General features: G+C 37.5%; 1 protein-coding gene across 3 annotated transcripts in view; it reads right to left on the bottom strand.

The window, feature by feature from the left end:
- The window catches only part of BRDT (bromodomain testis associated), a 60,159-nt gene extending 44,846 nt beyond the window's left edge, over nucleotides 1–15,313 (bottom strand). The window contains exons 1-6 of one of the 3 annotated variants that reach the window (XM_079909301.1): nucleotides 15,093–15,313; nucleotides 14,932–14,976; nucleotides 4,160–4,303; nucleotides 3,699–3,938; nucleotides 2,815–2,952; nucleotides 968–1,082 (exon numbers count right to left, since the gene is read on the bottom strand). In XM_079909301.1, coding sequence (XP_079765427.1) covers nucleotides 968–1,082; nucleotides 2,815–2,952; nucleotides 3,699–3,887 — 442 coding nt within the window. In that variant the 5' untranslated portion in view covers nucleotides 3,888–3,938; nucleotides 4,160–4,303; nucleotides 14,932–14,976; nucleotides 15,093–15,313. The remainder of the gene's footprint in view (nucleotides 1–967; nucleotides 1,083–2,814; nucleotides 2,953–3,698; nucleotides 3,939–4,159; nucleotides 4,304–14,931; nucleotides 14,977–15,092) is intronic. The other 2 variants (XM_079909300.1, XM_079909299.1) reach the window with 2 other exon arrangements.
- Between the last annotated feature and the right edge of the window lie 1,669 nt (nucleotides 15,314–16,982).

Here is a 16,982-nt window from a genome sequence, read left to right as displayed (position 1 = left end):
GAAAGCAAGCTATAAGTCATGACCCATCCTAAAGATCTATTAACAACCAGCAAAAAAGTACATCATACTATCAATAAAACAACCTCAACCATCACCTGAATTGGTACAAGTCTCATATGTCCCAGCCACTTAACATATACTTTACAAAAATTTACAACCATGAAAGCTAAATATTTTCCAGATATTATAGATGAGGAAACTAACATGGAATGATTAAGTAACTTAACCAAGATTTACAGCTTCAGTGACCCAAAGATAAACCAACATTTGACCTATGACAATCTTGATTAACCTCTACAATAAACCCATCTGAATACTTAAGATTAATTTTATAACTTCATATTTAAATATTAGGATTATTAGCTGTAAAACATCTCCCCCTAAAGTTCTGAGTTAAGATCTAGGAAAAGAGAATCTTCAGACCCACCAGCAACACTTCATTCTTAGCTATGGGATCTTCTGACACAGAGAAATGCTGGCAATTTTGGCCCTCTTAATTAGTATAGCACAGATACATGATCTACTAAAATAGTAACTGTGAATTACTTGGTGCCTACTAAGTGAATGGCACTATTCTATAGGAAACTTTGCTCCAAGGCCATAATCTATACAGTCCTCCCAATCTTGTATGATAGCCATCCTTGTGCTCAAGGTTTAGCAGATTGTTTAAAGGGACGTTTTAGATGTAAAAGGACTTCTAGATGTCTACCTCCTTTCAGGTATTTATTATTTATTTTTTTATTTTTATTTATTAATTTTTTTGGCCATGCCGCATGGCTTGCAGGATTAGTTCCCCGACCAGAGATCGAACCCGGGCCCTTGGCAGTGAGAGTGCCAAGTCTTAACCACTGGACTGCCAGGGAATTCCCAGGGATTTATTATTTAATTATAGTCATTATACTTATACACACATTCAAATATATATGGAAAAGAGAAAGAAAGAGAACATAAACCTTTTCTTGCTTACCTTTCTTTATTCTTTCCTTACCACCCACAACTTGCTCTTCTTGTGGCATCTGAGATAATTTCTGTCTGAACAGCTTTTCTAGAGCTTGTGCCATAAGAACGATGTCATCTCCAGGCTAGAAAATATATAAAATGTAACATAAGTTTACACAGTATGGTCACTGTATCAAATTTCTATAATTCAGGCTGCCTTAGTGAAGGCAGTGCCATAGTACTCTTAGACAATATTTACTAAACAGTATTTATCACTTCTAAATTAAGTATAGCAGCTCGCATTTAAAATTCTAACATCCTACCCCTATAACTTCTAAAAAGGACTGAGGATGCCATTCTGAGCACTAAGGGTTAAAATCCAACCAATCCTACTAATACAAAAAGGTATTAGAAATTAGAATTTCTACCTTACAAATAGGATAAAGTAAAACTTGTTCATGGCTGTGAAAAGTACCTCATGGTTTGACTTGATGTGATTCAATTTTCAATTAACTAAGCAATAAAGTGACACTGTAGAGCTAAGTTTTTAAATCTTAACTATCTGCTTAGAAGTCTTCATCTTGCTTTACTTGACTACTGAGAAAAAACTAAATTACAAAGCAAGGCCTAAAGCAGACACCTATTTCTAAGTTAGGTAGTTCAGGAAAATTACTGAATTTTGTTTTAAAATATTAAATGTAAGAGGACTCCTTACAATTATTAAATTAAAATGAATTTGCCAATGGTACTTACAGAATACCATTAGCTCTGATTTTTAAAAAAAATCATAGTAGCTAATAGTCTTAAATCTATTATACATAAGGTGGCACTGATGATTACCTTGGAAACTAAACCAACATTTCTATTACATTTCAGTGTCACTAGTGATTTTGAATAAATGGAAAATAAGTTTTAAAAATTTTAGATAGCATAGAACAGCTTGAAAAGGATGCAGTACTTAGGGAAACAGGAATCCTATATGGAGGAAAATTGAATACACAAATCCAATTTTATGGATGAAGACAAAAGTGAAGATTAAGTTCAAAATGTCCACATATATTATCATACAGGCTAACACATTAACACAAATGCAAAACTACTACTGAGATATAACACAGTGTGTCTGATCTTTAAGTTAACTTGTATGAAGTTCAGAAGTATGTAATTTGGCCTTCCCTGATGGTGCAGTGGTTAAGAATCCACCTGCCAATGCAGGGGACACGGGTTCGAACCCTGGTCTGCGAAGATCTCTCATGCCGCAGAGCAACCTAAGCCCATGCGCCACAACTACTGAGCCTGCGCTCTAGAGCCCGTGCTCCGCAACAAGAGAAGCCACGGCAATGAGAAGCCCGCGTGCCCCGCTCACCGCAACTAGAGAAAGCCCGCGCCCAGCAACAAAGACCCAACTCAGCCAAAAATAAATAAATAAATAAATTTATTGAAAGAAAAAATAAGTATGTCATTTGTTTGGCTTCTTAGATTATAACTAGAGATCCATACCATAAAAATTTAACCAAGATTAGTGTATAATAAGATTTATCATTCATATTTTAACTAAAAAGGCAGAAGTGTAGTAGAGAACATTTTGAGATAACACTTTATTCACAGAAACCAGCAATCATTAGTATTTTATTTTTTAAAACATAATAAGCCATTATAGCTATTCAGACAAAAATATAGCAAAAAATATGGCAAAATGAACAAATATTGATACATGAAAATTAGGAAATAAAGTAAAAAACATTATCTTTAAAAATATGGAATGTACCCCAAATCAAGACTTGAAATTTGAAATCAGCACACTTGTTTATACATATCTCTTTGCTCTGTACGTAAGAGAAAAGAATTAGCAAGTATAGCATAAGGCTTACAGACCTTGTTGTATAAATAACAATTTGAAAACATTGTATTGAAGTCTTCTATACATTCCAAAGCTTTCACATAATATTTATGTTCCAAGCGTTTCCGGATTGTATTTAAATCCATTGGGTTTTTTATTATGGTGTAATAATCCTATGGTGTAAGAAGAAATTCTAAATGTTAGTAGTAAGAATGAATTCACTACAACAATTGGTACACAAATTTAAGAAGCTATACACCTGTAACTAGAGAGAGCAACTGATTAAAAGCGATAATATAGAAACCAAAACCTTTTGCGATGAGAAACAAAGTTGATTACCATGGCATTTTTCTTCAGAGAGAAGAAAAAAAAAGCCAATAAAGAAAGAATAACGAAAGAATATAAGAGTAGAACCATCCCGGAAAATAACAAGGGCATGAAGAAAAAGAAACTAGAATTTATGGAGTCTGACAAATCCAGAGTACAATCCCAGCTCTACAGTTTACAAGTTATATTACAAATTACTTAACCATTCTGTTATCAGATGGCTAAAATTCTTAATATAAGACCTAAAGTTGAATTCTGTATGTGAAACACCTAAGTCTGTCAGGACGTGTCAAGAGTGACTTCTTGGAGAAGGGAACACTTATGACAACCTTACACCGAAAGGTCAAGGGACATATGCTATAAACAAGAAAGCATATGTTGATACTTAAAATTTACCACAACTTGCTAAAATAAGAATTTCAATGCTCAGAAAAATGAGTTTTTTGTTTTAGGAAAAAATAGTCATTGGGATATTCTTTAGTGGTGCTGAATAATTATTTATTAAGTTAAATATATTTCATAATATTTCTATCAGAGGATATTTACAGGGTTTTACTTGTTTTAAACTAATATAATTATAAGATACACTCACAGGCAACTTTAGTTTGACAGCATCCACAGGCTGCTGAAAAGGCCAGGAAAAACTATGCTTCCACAAAGCCTTCAGGACAACTTTCTGTAGATACTGCAGTTGATTCGTCAATCGCCCATTTTTCTTAGTATTTATATATGCTGGTGGTGGAGGGTTAACAATAGCTGTTTGTCGACTTGGCAGAGACATTCTCAACTGCTTCAAGTCCTTATATTCTAATGTTGTCTATAGGTATATGCCCTAAAAAACAAACAAAAAAAGAAACCAGAAAACAAACAACAAAAAAACTGAGTTATTTTCAAAGCACCTTTAAAATGGTTTTTATAGGAACAGAAAAGTTTTCTTCAAGAGTAGCAGATTTCATATTTTAAAGCATATCATGACTAGGGCAGCAAAAAAAAAAAGAAGAAGAAGAAAAAAGAAAAGCCAAATGATAAATTTATTTGTAAACAAATACGAACCTTTTTCTATGGAAGTACTAAAAGTTGTTTCATTATGTACGCTTCCATTTTGGATGATTTAAGTTATTCCAATCTTTTACAGTAATTTCTTTCTGTCTTTCTTAGACACAAATTGAGGTCTCAGTAGGAAAAGTCTATAAATTCCTGGTAAAAATGAAATAACAGGGAATGTTAAAGAGATGGTTAAAGAATAACTATCTGAGTACATCATTATTCTACAATTATTAATCAGTGAAGGGAGAAAGGCAAAGGAATTTTTCTGGCTAATGTAAATAAAGTGATTTATTTTAAAAGTGAATTATTAGGAAGAAAAATGACAAGTGTTAATATGCTACTCTTTAGTGGATATTTCTATACCTAAAATAAAATACTTTAAAGCTTCACGAGTATTTCAGAAAGATGGTATCTAACATTCCTAGACAACATTATTACTTTAAGGATAAAAGAGCAAAGGTACTACCAAGTGTATCAGCGAAGTATGACTATTAAATAAATTGTCCATTTTTCAGTGTTAACATTTAGCCAATTTACCTTTTTTTTTCATTAAAGCAGTGTTAGTTTTCAGCTCCTGCTGCATATTAATCACTTGTGGATCCTTCATTTAAAATTGTGGCTAACTACATATAGCATAAAATTTACTATCTTAACTATTTTAAGTGTACAGTTCAGCAGTGTTAAGTATATTCATATTTTTGAGCAACTAACCTCCTGAACTTGTTCATCGCACAAAACCAGAACTCTATACTATACCTATTAAACAACTCCTCATTCTCCCGTCTCCCCAGCCTCTGGCAACCACCAATCCATTTTCTGTTTCTATGAATGTGACTACTCCAGGAATCTCACATAAGTAGAATCATACTGTATTTGTCTTTTTGTGACTGGCTTATCTATTTTAGCACAATGTCCTCAAGGTTCATCCATATTGTAGCATATGTAAGAATTTCCTTCATTTTAAGGTTTAATAATATTCCATTATACGTATACACATTTTGTCTCCCCATTCATTCATTGACAGACACTTGAGTAGCTTCCACCTCTTGGCTATTGTGAATGGTGCTGCTATAAAAACATGGATGTAGGGGCTTCCCTGGTGGCACAGTGGTTGAGAATCTGCCTGCTAATGCAGGGGACACGGGTTCGAGCCCTGGTCTGGGAGGATCCCACATGCCGCGGAACAACTAGGCCCGTGAGCCACAACTACTGAGTCTGCGCGTCTGGAGCCTGTGCTCCACAATAAGAGAGGCTGCGATAGTGAGAGGCCCGCGCACCGCGATGAAGAGTGGCCCCTGCTTGCCACAACTAGAGAAAGCCCTCGCACAGAAACGAAGACCCAACACAGCAAAAATAAATAAATAAATGTAAAAAAAAAAAAACGGATGTATAAATATCTCTTCAAGACCCTGCTTTTAATACTTAGAGATATATCCCCAGGGTGCAGAAGTGGAACTGCTAGATCATATGGTAATTTGGTAATTTTATTTTTAATTTTTGAGGAATCCCATACTGTTTTCCACAGCAGCAACACTGTGTTACGTTCCCACCATCTACAGGGTTCCAGTTTCTCCACATCCTCACAACACTTGTTACTTTGTTTGTTTAACAGCAGCCAATGTAATGGGTGTGAGGTGTTGCGGATCATTTAAAAAATACCAATGCCCTTCTGAGATGGCCCATCTCCCAAGGTCCGCTTGCCTTTTGAGACGGACCACACTCTGTCTATGGAATGTGTATCTCTCTAAATAAATCCACTTCTTACCTATCAAAAAACCCCCCAAAAAACAAAGAAACAAGAAAACAATGCCTAGGTCCAAACCTCTGGAGATACAGCTTGAGAATCAGTTTTGTTTCTTTTTTAAGTTCCCTGGACATCCTGATGTGCAGTCAGGTTTCAAACCACTACATTAAAATGAATTAACTTGGAGATGACTTATAATTTTATCTCATCATTTCACTTTTCTCCTCATCTTATACAAATATGAACTAGAACTCAATAAAAAGTCATTGAGAAAAAAAAAAAAGTCATTGAGGGGGCTTCCCTGGTGGTGCAGTGGTTAAGAATCCACCTGCAAATGCAGGGGACACAGGTTCGAGCCCTGGTCCAGGAAGATCCCACACTGCAACGAAGAGTAGCCCCCACTTACCACAACTAGAGAAAGCCCACGCACAGCAATTAAGACCCAACACAGCCAAAATAAACAAATAAATAAACAGATAAATAGATAAATAAATAAATTTTAAAAAGTCATTGAGAAGAAAGAAGGTGCTATTCTAGTGTTGCAACTGCAACTGGCTCTTATCCTGGCTTTGCAATTATTTAAAGCTAGCCTACCTTTTGAATATCCCAATCACTACACCCTCCCTTCTCCACAGAGATAACCACTATGATGACTTCTATCTCCATACATTAAATTGTGACTGTTTCTGAACTTTTACATAAATATAGTATTATTTACTATGTATTACACTGTGCCTAGCTTTCTTTCACCAATATTGTTTTTGAGATTTATCCATGTTTTTGCCTATGTTGTTTGTTCACTTTCACTTTCATTACTGTATTCTATTCTGTATACTGTAAAATTATACTGTATTCTATTGTAAAATTATACCAAAATTTATCCATTCCTGTTGAGACTTTTGGGTTGTTTCCAGTTTTTGACTATGACAAATAATACTATGAAATGCTTTAGTGTATACGTACATGCATTATGCTGGGTATAAACCCAGAAGTAAAATTGTTGGGACATAGATTATGCATATGTTCAGCTTTAATAGACACCACCAGTTTTCCAAAATGTACCAACTTATATACACAACAGCAGTCTAAGAATTCCAGTTATTCCATATCCTTGTCAATATTTGGTATTATCAGCTTCTTCCATTTTAGCTATTCTGGTGGGCGTATGATGGGATCTCATTGTGATTTTAATTTGTATTTCTCTGATGAGTCCTCCTCCAAAATAAATCTCAGATTCTCACTACTTCCACCACTATGACCCTAGCCCCAGTCATTATCACCTCTAACAAAGACTAATGCCATCGCCTCCAAACTGATCTGAAACCTCCCAAGGTCTGGTTCATTGTTCTGTTCCTTCCACCTCCACTCCTACTCTCCCAGCTCAATCACTTCACACCAGCCATCCTCTTCTTTGAGTTCTTTGCATCAAGCCAGTTCTGGTCTCTGGGCCTTTACACTCTGCTTGAAATGCTCTTATTCCAGACTGATTCAAAATCATCAGCTCCTGAGGGAGACTTTTCCTTCACAACCTCATTTTAAATAGGCATACTTACCCATCCTCCCCAATTCCAATCCATCAGCCATTTCTCTGCTTCACCAATATATTTTTACCTACTTGCTTACTGTCTCCCAACCCACCCTCCCACCAACTCCCAGAATGTAAACTCTATGCCGGCCACGGACCTTGTTTGTATTGATCCAATGCATAGGACAGAGCCTACATATGCTGAATTTAAGTGTTCAGGTTCAATTTCATGTTAGAAATAAAGCAGATGTGACTTGTTTATACAGGGAGAAGTAGGGAGAGAAATCAAGGATGATTTAAGTTAGTTCCTACTGCTCAGGAATCCGCCTTCAAAAAAAAATATATGAATGAATGAATATACATCAATTATAAAATGCTTTTTCCAAACCTGTTCCACTCCTCAAAACCTCAGGCCCACTATACCCATTTGCAGAGGATCTCATCTTAGTTTACATGAGAAACTTTTAAAAATTAATTTCTTAGCTTCTTTTATTTCCTACACTATTACCTCTTATTTAATAAGTGCCTCACCTCTTTTCCATAAGGACCTTCTTTCCCTTTTTCCAGAAACCTATTATTTCATTAATAATTCCTTTATCTCCATTATTGTATGTTTCTTTTTTATTAGGTTTATGAAGCCTTTCCTCTATTTAAAGATTATGCAACACATAGTTCTGTTTCCTGCTTTGTCTTAAGGCTTCATTTTCTATATTTGTTTACATTATTAGCTTCTGCTGATATCTCTGCCTACAGACATGTTCTAATCAGCATCTTAAATTTTTTTTTCTTAAAAACACCTTTCCATACGAAAATCTGCACGCAGACGTTTATAGCAGCTTTGTTCCTAATTGCCAAAACCTGGAAGCAACAAAGATGTTCTTCAGTAGGAGAATGGATAAACTGTGAAGCAATAGCCAGACAATGGAATATTACTTAGTGCTACAAAGAAATGATTTATACAGCCACAAAAACACATAAAGGAATATTAAATGCATAATAAGTGAAAGAAGCTAATCTGAAAAGGCTACATACTGTATGATTCCAACTATATGACATTCTGGAAAAGGCAAAACTATGGAGACAGTAAAAAGATCAGTGGTTGCCAGGAGCTGGGAGAAAAGATGGAGCATGGAGGATTTTTAGGGCAGTGAAAATACTGCCATTATACATTTGCCCAAACCCTTAGGAATTACAACACCAAGAGTGAACCCTAATGCAAACAACAGACTAAGTGATAATGCTGTGTCATTGTAGGTTCATCTATTGTAACGAATGTACCCTTTTGTTGGGGGATGCTGGTAACAAGGGAGATTATGCATGTTTTTGGGCAGGAGAATATACAGGAAATCTCTGTACCTTTCAATTTTGCTGTAAACCTAAAACTGCTCTTAAAACAAACAAACAAACAAACAAACAAAACTTGGGTGCAAAAAATCTTGTAAAGGTCAAATACATTCATCTGATTTCTCCAACTCTTCTGAAACTGCTCTACCAAAGACCACTAATACCTTGAAATATTCCAAATCCCTCACTGGTGTTCCTAAGCTATCTTCCCAGACTCCTCTGTAGTATCTGAAATGGTTAGCAACACTCTTAAAATTGTTTTCCTTTGCATCCCTTACATCCTTAGCTACTCATACCACTTCATCATATGACCGTTATATTTCAACCACACTAGTCCACATTTTCTTGCTTCTGGTACTTTGATCAGATATCTGCACCAAATTAGTCAAATCCAATACTGAAGTTTTTGTAGTATTTAGGAAAATAATACTAACTAGAAAGAACTTAAAATAGCATATATTGGGTTAAAAGCCTATATATATATATATATATATATATATATATATATATGTATCTCCTGATAAGACAAAATACAATCTATATAGCATCTATAAAGGCTTTTTGCCAAAAATGTGTAACAAGCTTCTAGATTTAACTTTTCTGTAACAGAAAATTCAAGGGCTACAGCTGCATTGTCCAATGTGACAGCCTCTAGCCACATGTAATTCTGTTTATTTATTTATTTTGGCCAAACCACACAGCATGTGGGATCTCACTTCTATGACCAGGGATCGAACCCACACCCCCTGCACTGGAAGCATGGAGTCTTAACCACTGGACTGCCAGGGGAAGTCCCTAGCCACATGTAACTCTAAATTTAAATTAACCAAAATTACCTAAGTTAAAAACTCAGCAGCATTTTAAGTGCTTAATGGCCACATATGCCTACTGGCTACTGTACAGGACAGTGCAGCTATAGACCACTGCCATCATTGCAGAAGTTTTTTGACGTGCTAGAACAAATGAAACGAAAATCATAAGGAAAGAGACACATGTAGAATACGGAATATTTTATAAGACAAATGGCCCATCTTTTATAAAAAGCAAGATTGTTAAAGAAAATGAGGAACTGCTCTGAATTAAGACATAATAACTGGGGACTTCCCTGGTGGTCCAGTGGTTAAGAATCCGCCTTCCAATGCACGGGACGTGGGTTCGACAGCTGGTCGGGGAACTGAGACCCCACATGTCACGGGGCAACTAAGCCCACGCACTCTAGTGTCCGTGCCCTCTGGAGCCCACATGCCACAACTAGAGAGAAGCCTGCACGCTGCAATGAACAGACCACTTGCCACTACGAAAGATCCTGCATGCCGCAGCGAAGATCCTGTGTGCCGCAACTAAGACCCGATGCAGCCAAATAAATAAATAAATATTTTAAAAAAAAAGACATAACAACTGAACTCAACTTACCATCCTATATCAAATCTTGGTTTGAGATCAACTACTAAAGACATTTTTGGGGACAACTAGGGAAATCGAGGGAATTTTGATAGGTGTGAGAACAGTAGGGTAATTATGTAAGGAAAAAAAAGTTTAAATACATGCTCAAAAAATTTGGTGTGAATAGCCACATCTGTGAAATATGTTTAAATGGTTTTGGGGAAAAACCTATACAGACAAGCAAACATGGCAAAATGTTGACAATTGTTGGTAGTTATACAGGTGTCCTTTGTACTACTTTATCCGTTATTCTATATGTCAGAAATTTTTAATAATAAACTTAAAGTGCACTGCAATTGAAGGCAGCAGATGGACTGACCATGGACAAGAGCTCTGATAATTATCATTGGGCAAAAGAATAGCTAATATTTGGTAATCTGATGATGATCTCAGAAGTGCTCTGCATTGGCTACAGGCCCTGGTTTCTTTGAGGTGAAATTCTGTCCAGCAATAGAGAGCTAGGAATTATCCCCTTTATAAAATATTCTTTGTAATTATCCCAGTCTTACTGTTCAAATTATTTTAATCTTTTCTTTCTTATTTAAAATTTTTTAAAAAGGAGCTATGTGGCTTTAAAAGATATTTGGCAAATTTCTGTTAGATAGCTGCCAATTTCACTGTTTTATTTTACATTCTCTAAAGACTGTTATTATTTTTAGCTTTTACTCTTAATTAAGAATAAACAAAAAATGCCAGCATCATGGTCCAGCAACATACCCTCTAAAAGATTCACCTTAATTGACATAATGGTAGGTCACAATTAGTAAGGTGTCAGAAGTAATTTGTCATTTAAATAGATTGGTTACTTCAAGATTTTCTCTAAAATTACTTCACTCCAACTTACTGAACTATGGAGTTACAAGTCTACTGGGAACTATGCATAATCCATGGCCTATACTGCTTATGTGAAAATCCACTGTTGTTTCTAATGGTTATGATGAGCTGTCATTTTATTGTTATTTCTGCTTTCAAAACATTTTTTACCCATGGATATATTTCTAAAAAGAAAGATAGCATGGGCAGATGAAATCTAATGTCACTAAGAATTGAATGTTATGTAACAACCACCAGTTACAACTGCTCAAAAACAATGTATCATAAATGATTATTAAAAGTTCTGGTTTAGGGTCTTCCCTGGTGGCACAGTGGTTAAGAATCTGCCTGCCAATGCAGGGGACACAGGTTTGAGCCCTGGTCCGGAAAGATCCCACATGCCGCGGAGCAGCTTAGCCTGTGCGCCACAGCTACTGAGCCTGTGCTCTGGAGCCAGAGAGCCACAACTACTGAAGCCCACATGCCTAGAGCCGGTGCTCCGCAACAAGAGAAGCCACTGCGATGAGAAGCCCACGCACTGCAACGAAGACCCAACGTGGCCAAAAATAAATTAATTAATTTAAAAAAAATTCTGGTTTACTTTGATAAAGATAATCACATAATAATGTAGCATCACCTTGTCAATTATTCTACGGTTCCATGGGCAAGTTGCCTGAAAATCAGATCCCTTTCGTCCACACAATAGCTCATTATAAAATAATCTTGGGAATTCTGGAGAAATTCTTAAAGATAATATATCATTTATGGATTTCAAAAAATAAACAAGTTTATTTGAATTTTAACATCCACATGGTTTGAATGGTATACAACAAAGTTTCCTTTCCCATTCTTATCCCCCAGCCAACCAGATCCCCCTCCTTACTCTTAGCAATTTCTTGGGTATCCTTTTAGAAACTGGTTCTTTACACTTAATTCATCTTAGAAAATGTCCCAGAGCAGCCCCCTCCCTCCTTAATGCCTGCGTAGTATGTAATCTTATGGATGTGGACATATGGATATTATAAGCAATGTTGCAATGAATATCTACTCACTAATAAGTAAATATATTGTTGCATATGTATGCCAAAACCTATTGGATATATTTCTTCCTTTCTTCTTTTTCTTCTTTTGGCCTGGCCTACTGGATTTATTTCTATTGGCAATTTCTGGGCCAATGCATTTAAATTTTGCTAGATGTTTAATTGTTCTCTATAGGTTATTCCAACTTATAGAGTGAAATTTTAAACTTCTAAGAAAAAGAGAGCCTTTGGGATTGTTGTGAATGTTTCAGTCATCCCTGACAAATACATATAGGCCAAAGATTTCCTGAAATGCACACACAAGCTAAAAAATGTTTCCAAAATGTTATAAGAAACATATAAGTTATTTTGCTGTGTGGTGGCACTTCTGGTTGGGTTCATAGATCTTACACATGCAGGGAAGCAGTACAGCATAAAAAGCTTGGATTCTTTAAGAGTTCTCATCACAAATAAAAATTTTCTTTTCTATTGCTTTAATTTTGTACCTATATGAGATGATGGACATTTACTAAATGTATTGTGATAATCACTTCATGATATATGTAAATCAAATCATTATGCTGTACACCTTAAACGTATACAGTTCTGTAAGTTAATTATATCTCAATAAAACTGGAAGAAAAAAGAAAACAATAAAAAGAAACCACTGTCTAAGAATCTATTGGTCTCGTCTGATTTTCTAATTTAGTTTGGTTTCGTATACTTAACATGTCCTGAAATTTACCTTTTTTTCCCTGTTTTAAATTATTTTTTCTTAAAAGCCTCTGGTGTTATATCCCTCAAAGCATTCTCTTTTTTTCTATTTGGGTTTTGTGTGTTTATTAGGTTTGTAAAAGTCTGCTTATTAGTTTCTTTTCAAATACTCCTATCTCCTGTATATCCTGAATAAAAGTGGTGATAGTGAGGTGAAAAAAAAAGTCTGGATTCTGAATATCAGATGCCTCTAGGGCTCAGAAAGATCAAAAGCAATCTGCCCTGTGATGAGCTCAAATACTGACTACAAATCCTGCACCATCAAATTAGCCATCTCCAGTTCAAGGGAGAAAATGGTTTCTTTGAAATAAAATCAGGCTTTATTTAAGGTCAAACAGGTAATTTGTAGAAAATGTATATTCTTCACAATGCTTCAATCTTCTCATCTGCTCCTTCCTCAATCTTCTTGTCTGAACTCTTTTCCCAGATACTCTAGATAATACCCCTGCTGAAGGTCCTTGCTCTCTTCTGCCTGTATCTTCAATACTTTTATACTAGCTTACCCTCCATATAAACTTTCTCAAGTCTCCTTAAAAATTCCTCTCTTGATCCTATTCTATCCTTGTAGTCTCAATCTTCTCTCTTCTGTATCTCACACCAGAGCATCCTAAAAAATGACAGTCTTTACTCCCCACATCACACATGCCTTTTTCCTGCCATTCCTCTAAAACTCCCCTTACACTAAGGTTAATACTTACGATATTTACTTGTTAAATCCAATGGATTCTTTTTGAATCTTATACCTTACTTGACCTCTCAGCTATATCTGTCACTAGACTATTGTGACTCTCTTGAAACTCTTTTCTGGTTTCCAGGATACCACTTTCCCCAGATTCTGTTTGTTCACTTACTAAATATTTACAAAGCACCTACAATGGTGGCAAGCACTGAGCTAGGAATTGGGGGATACAATAATCTCTTTACAGAGACTTATAAAATAGGCAATTCCAACAGGATACATATAATTATTGCTGTGACAGAGGTTAAGAGGGTGCTAAGGGAACAAATAGGTGGGTCAGATTAGAATTCCAGAGAAATCCATAATCTCATCTTCTGCTAACCCATTAATATCCTCCAGTTTTTCCTTTGTCTTCTTTACTACTTTTCTGCAGATCTCAGCCACTCCAAGGCATCAAATACCTCTAAACAACTGACTCTTGAATATAAATTTACATATTCTGAATACTTATGGTGTTCCTAATTTCCATCTCCCAAACCACTCCTTTTGTTCAATCACTTGTTATCTCCCACCTGAATTCATGCAATGGTGATGCTGTGATTTTTGTTCAGCAACTTAAGATCATACTGCTCAACCTATAGCCCTTCATGACATACCAATAAACAAACCCTCTTATGGCCCCTTGCCTATCTCACTAGACTCATCTCTTCCTACTCTCCCAACACAGTGCCAGCCATGTTCAAAAATTTGCCAGTTTTCCACTGTCCCACCTACTCTTGTGCTCTCACGTCTATGCTTTTGGAAAATTTCCCCTCCTCACCAGAGCTCCCCTCACTCTTTAGACTAACTTCTATTTCATCTCAAGACCCAGCTCAGTTATTGCCTACCCAGAACCCTCCCTTGCTCCCTTCCAACCACCCGGGCCCTTCCCACAGGTCCCAAAGCACCCTGTACGTACCTCATTTTAATTCTTAACACAATCCAGCGCCTTGAGGCCTGCCCTAACTCCAGATTCCGCAACACCCAACAGAGGGTTTAATATGTTCCAAGGGCTTAATGTTAGTTGAATGAATAAATGAATCAAGGATGGGAAATTTCCTGTCCCAAATGATCACGCCCAGAATAAACACAACAAGAAAAGTCAGCTACAGCTAAAGTTCCATGTTTTCTCCTTCATTCCCGAAACTACAGTACAAGCAGCGATCCATCAATCCAAGACCTAAGAGAACTACAAAGGCCATGACTGTTTTTCAAATGGGGAGGTGGCTGGACAGCCCTTCCTTGGACCAACCTTCCTCTTCTCATCCCTTCCTTGGAAAAAAAAAATAACCACCACCACCACCAAGCGTAAGAGAAAAGCCAAAAACATTTTAGAGGGTCCACTGGGGCAATGAGCTTGCAGCTGGTAAGGCCAAAGAAAAGCAATCGGCAGCTCACCTGGGCTAAAGGCACACGCCGGGATGGCCTCTCTAACGGCCTCTGCTGTCGCACAATGTTGATGGGGGAGGGGAAGAGAGGAAAAAACGGTTATTCCCCACCCAGGGTGACAGCGAGGGCTCGGATCCCAGAGTAGTGCTTCCCGCAAGGGGCTCCCTTACCCCTTGTGGAAAGGACCTTCTCTGACTGTCCGCTTCAGCTTTCACGAGATGAAGCGCTGCAGGGAAGCACCTTTCCACCACCCGTCGCCGCCAACTCTCGCCCCAATGGCGGCCGCTAGCGGGCAGCAACTGGCGCCTTTATTGGCGATCCTCCGGGGGCAACCTGCCCATTGGCTGGAGCGCATCACGTGGCCCGGCCTGGAGTTCGACCGCCTGAAAGGTGCTTGAGGTCTGAGCTCTGCGGCCCCAGGCTTGAGCGTGGATCGGAGATCGTTCACTCACCACGTGCACGTTTGCTGTGTGCTTTCTGAATGCCAGGCCCCGTACAGGGAGCTGAGGATTTAGGAGTAGGAGCGCCGCCCTGAAGGCTTTTACCCTCAAAACAAGTCAGTGGATTAGCCCCCATGTCGTTTAGGGGATTCGTGAGTTTTGCCTTGCGGTGTTGTCATGTTTTTCATACTTTCCTCCCACCCTCCCCAAAGCTCCATTCTCTTGAACGTAGTGAGTACTCAGCATGTGGTAGCAGCTGAGGTTGGAGCCAACATGGTTCATTGGGTTTAAAATAGCACTTAAGATCTGTTTCACAACAGCTGAGTAAGGAGACTGAGTTTGGATTTTGAGAGTCTTGACCACTACCTCATCATTATTTGTGGATGTGAATTAGAAAAATGTATTCAGCACAGGAGTTGTCTTTTGGACCCAACCGCAAACAGTGTTTCTAAATTCGTTAATATTCATTCCTAGATGGAAGGGTGGAAGAGGGAGGGGAGGACAAAAACAGATGACAAACTGCTTGAGAAACCCGTCAAAAACCAATCAACCTCCAGTTTCCTGAAGCGCAAATCTGAGGGTCATTAACAGCTTGGCATGGCTTGATTCAGTCGTTTTTATGTGAGAGAAAATGTCCTCAGGACTAAGTGTTCACAAGGAAGCCACACACTACTAGAGGTCAACATAAATAACTAGCTGCAGGCATTTTTACATTAGAGAGACTCTTCTTACTCAAAAAGCTGAAAATGCTTTTCTTTAGTGAAAGAAAGAACTAAAGGTCTTTGTTTCCAAGTAACCCAATGACCAAGAATTGTGTGGAAGAGTTTACTTTATTTAGATTTAATACTTGTGTTCTTGTTTTTGTTGTATAAAATCTCATTATGCAGGGAAAAGGTAAGGCTTAGGGTGTAACCTAGGTACAGACCTCTGGTGTGACCATCACACCATGAAAGAGCTAAGGGTTAGAGGGGTGTGATAGGGAGGGTGGGAGGGAGATGCAAGAGGGAGGAGATATGGGGTATATGTATATGTATAGCTGATTCGGTTTGTTATAAAGCAGAAACTAACACACCATTGTAAAGCAATTATACTCCAATAAAGATGTTTAAAAAAAAAAAGAGCTAAGGGAGGTCAAGGGAAATAAAACCCAGGAATGACAGTGCAAATCTTGCTCAGTGTCAACTTTTTGGCTCTCCTCCTGAGAACCAGTGGAAGGGATAAAGGCACACTCCACCGAGAAGCCTGAGTAATCTTTTTAAAAAAGCTAAATCTCATCATGTTAACACTCTTAAAACCATTCAATTATTTTCCATTATTTTAAAGATAAAGATCAAAACTCTTAGGATGAACTACAGGGTCTTACGTGATTTATCTATCTTCAGCGGCAACCACCCCTCCAGCAATGCTCCCATCTCCAGCCACTTACCTTTCAGCTCTTCCCAGTACCCTGTTTCCTCTCTCTCTCTCTGCTTCTGTACTGGGCTCTTCTCTCTTCTTCTTCCATCCCACACTCAGGTGTCAACCTAAAGTCATTTCCTCAAGGAGGCCTCCACTAGATTAGGTCTTCCTGTTACACTCATTACACTCTCATTACAACTTAATTACATAGCACTTATTACT

The sequence above is a fragment of the Stenella coeruleoalba genome, assembly GCF_951394435.1.
Source record: "Stenella coeruleoalba genome assembly, chromosome: 1".
In the NCBI taxonomy this organism is placed as follows: Eukaryota; Metazoa; Chordata; class Mammalia; order Artiodactyla; family Delphinidae; genus Stenella; species Stenella coeruleoalba.
Note: the sequence above shows the minus strand (reverse complement) of the source record. Positions and strands in the feature narration are given on the sequence as shown.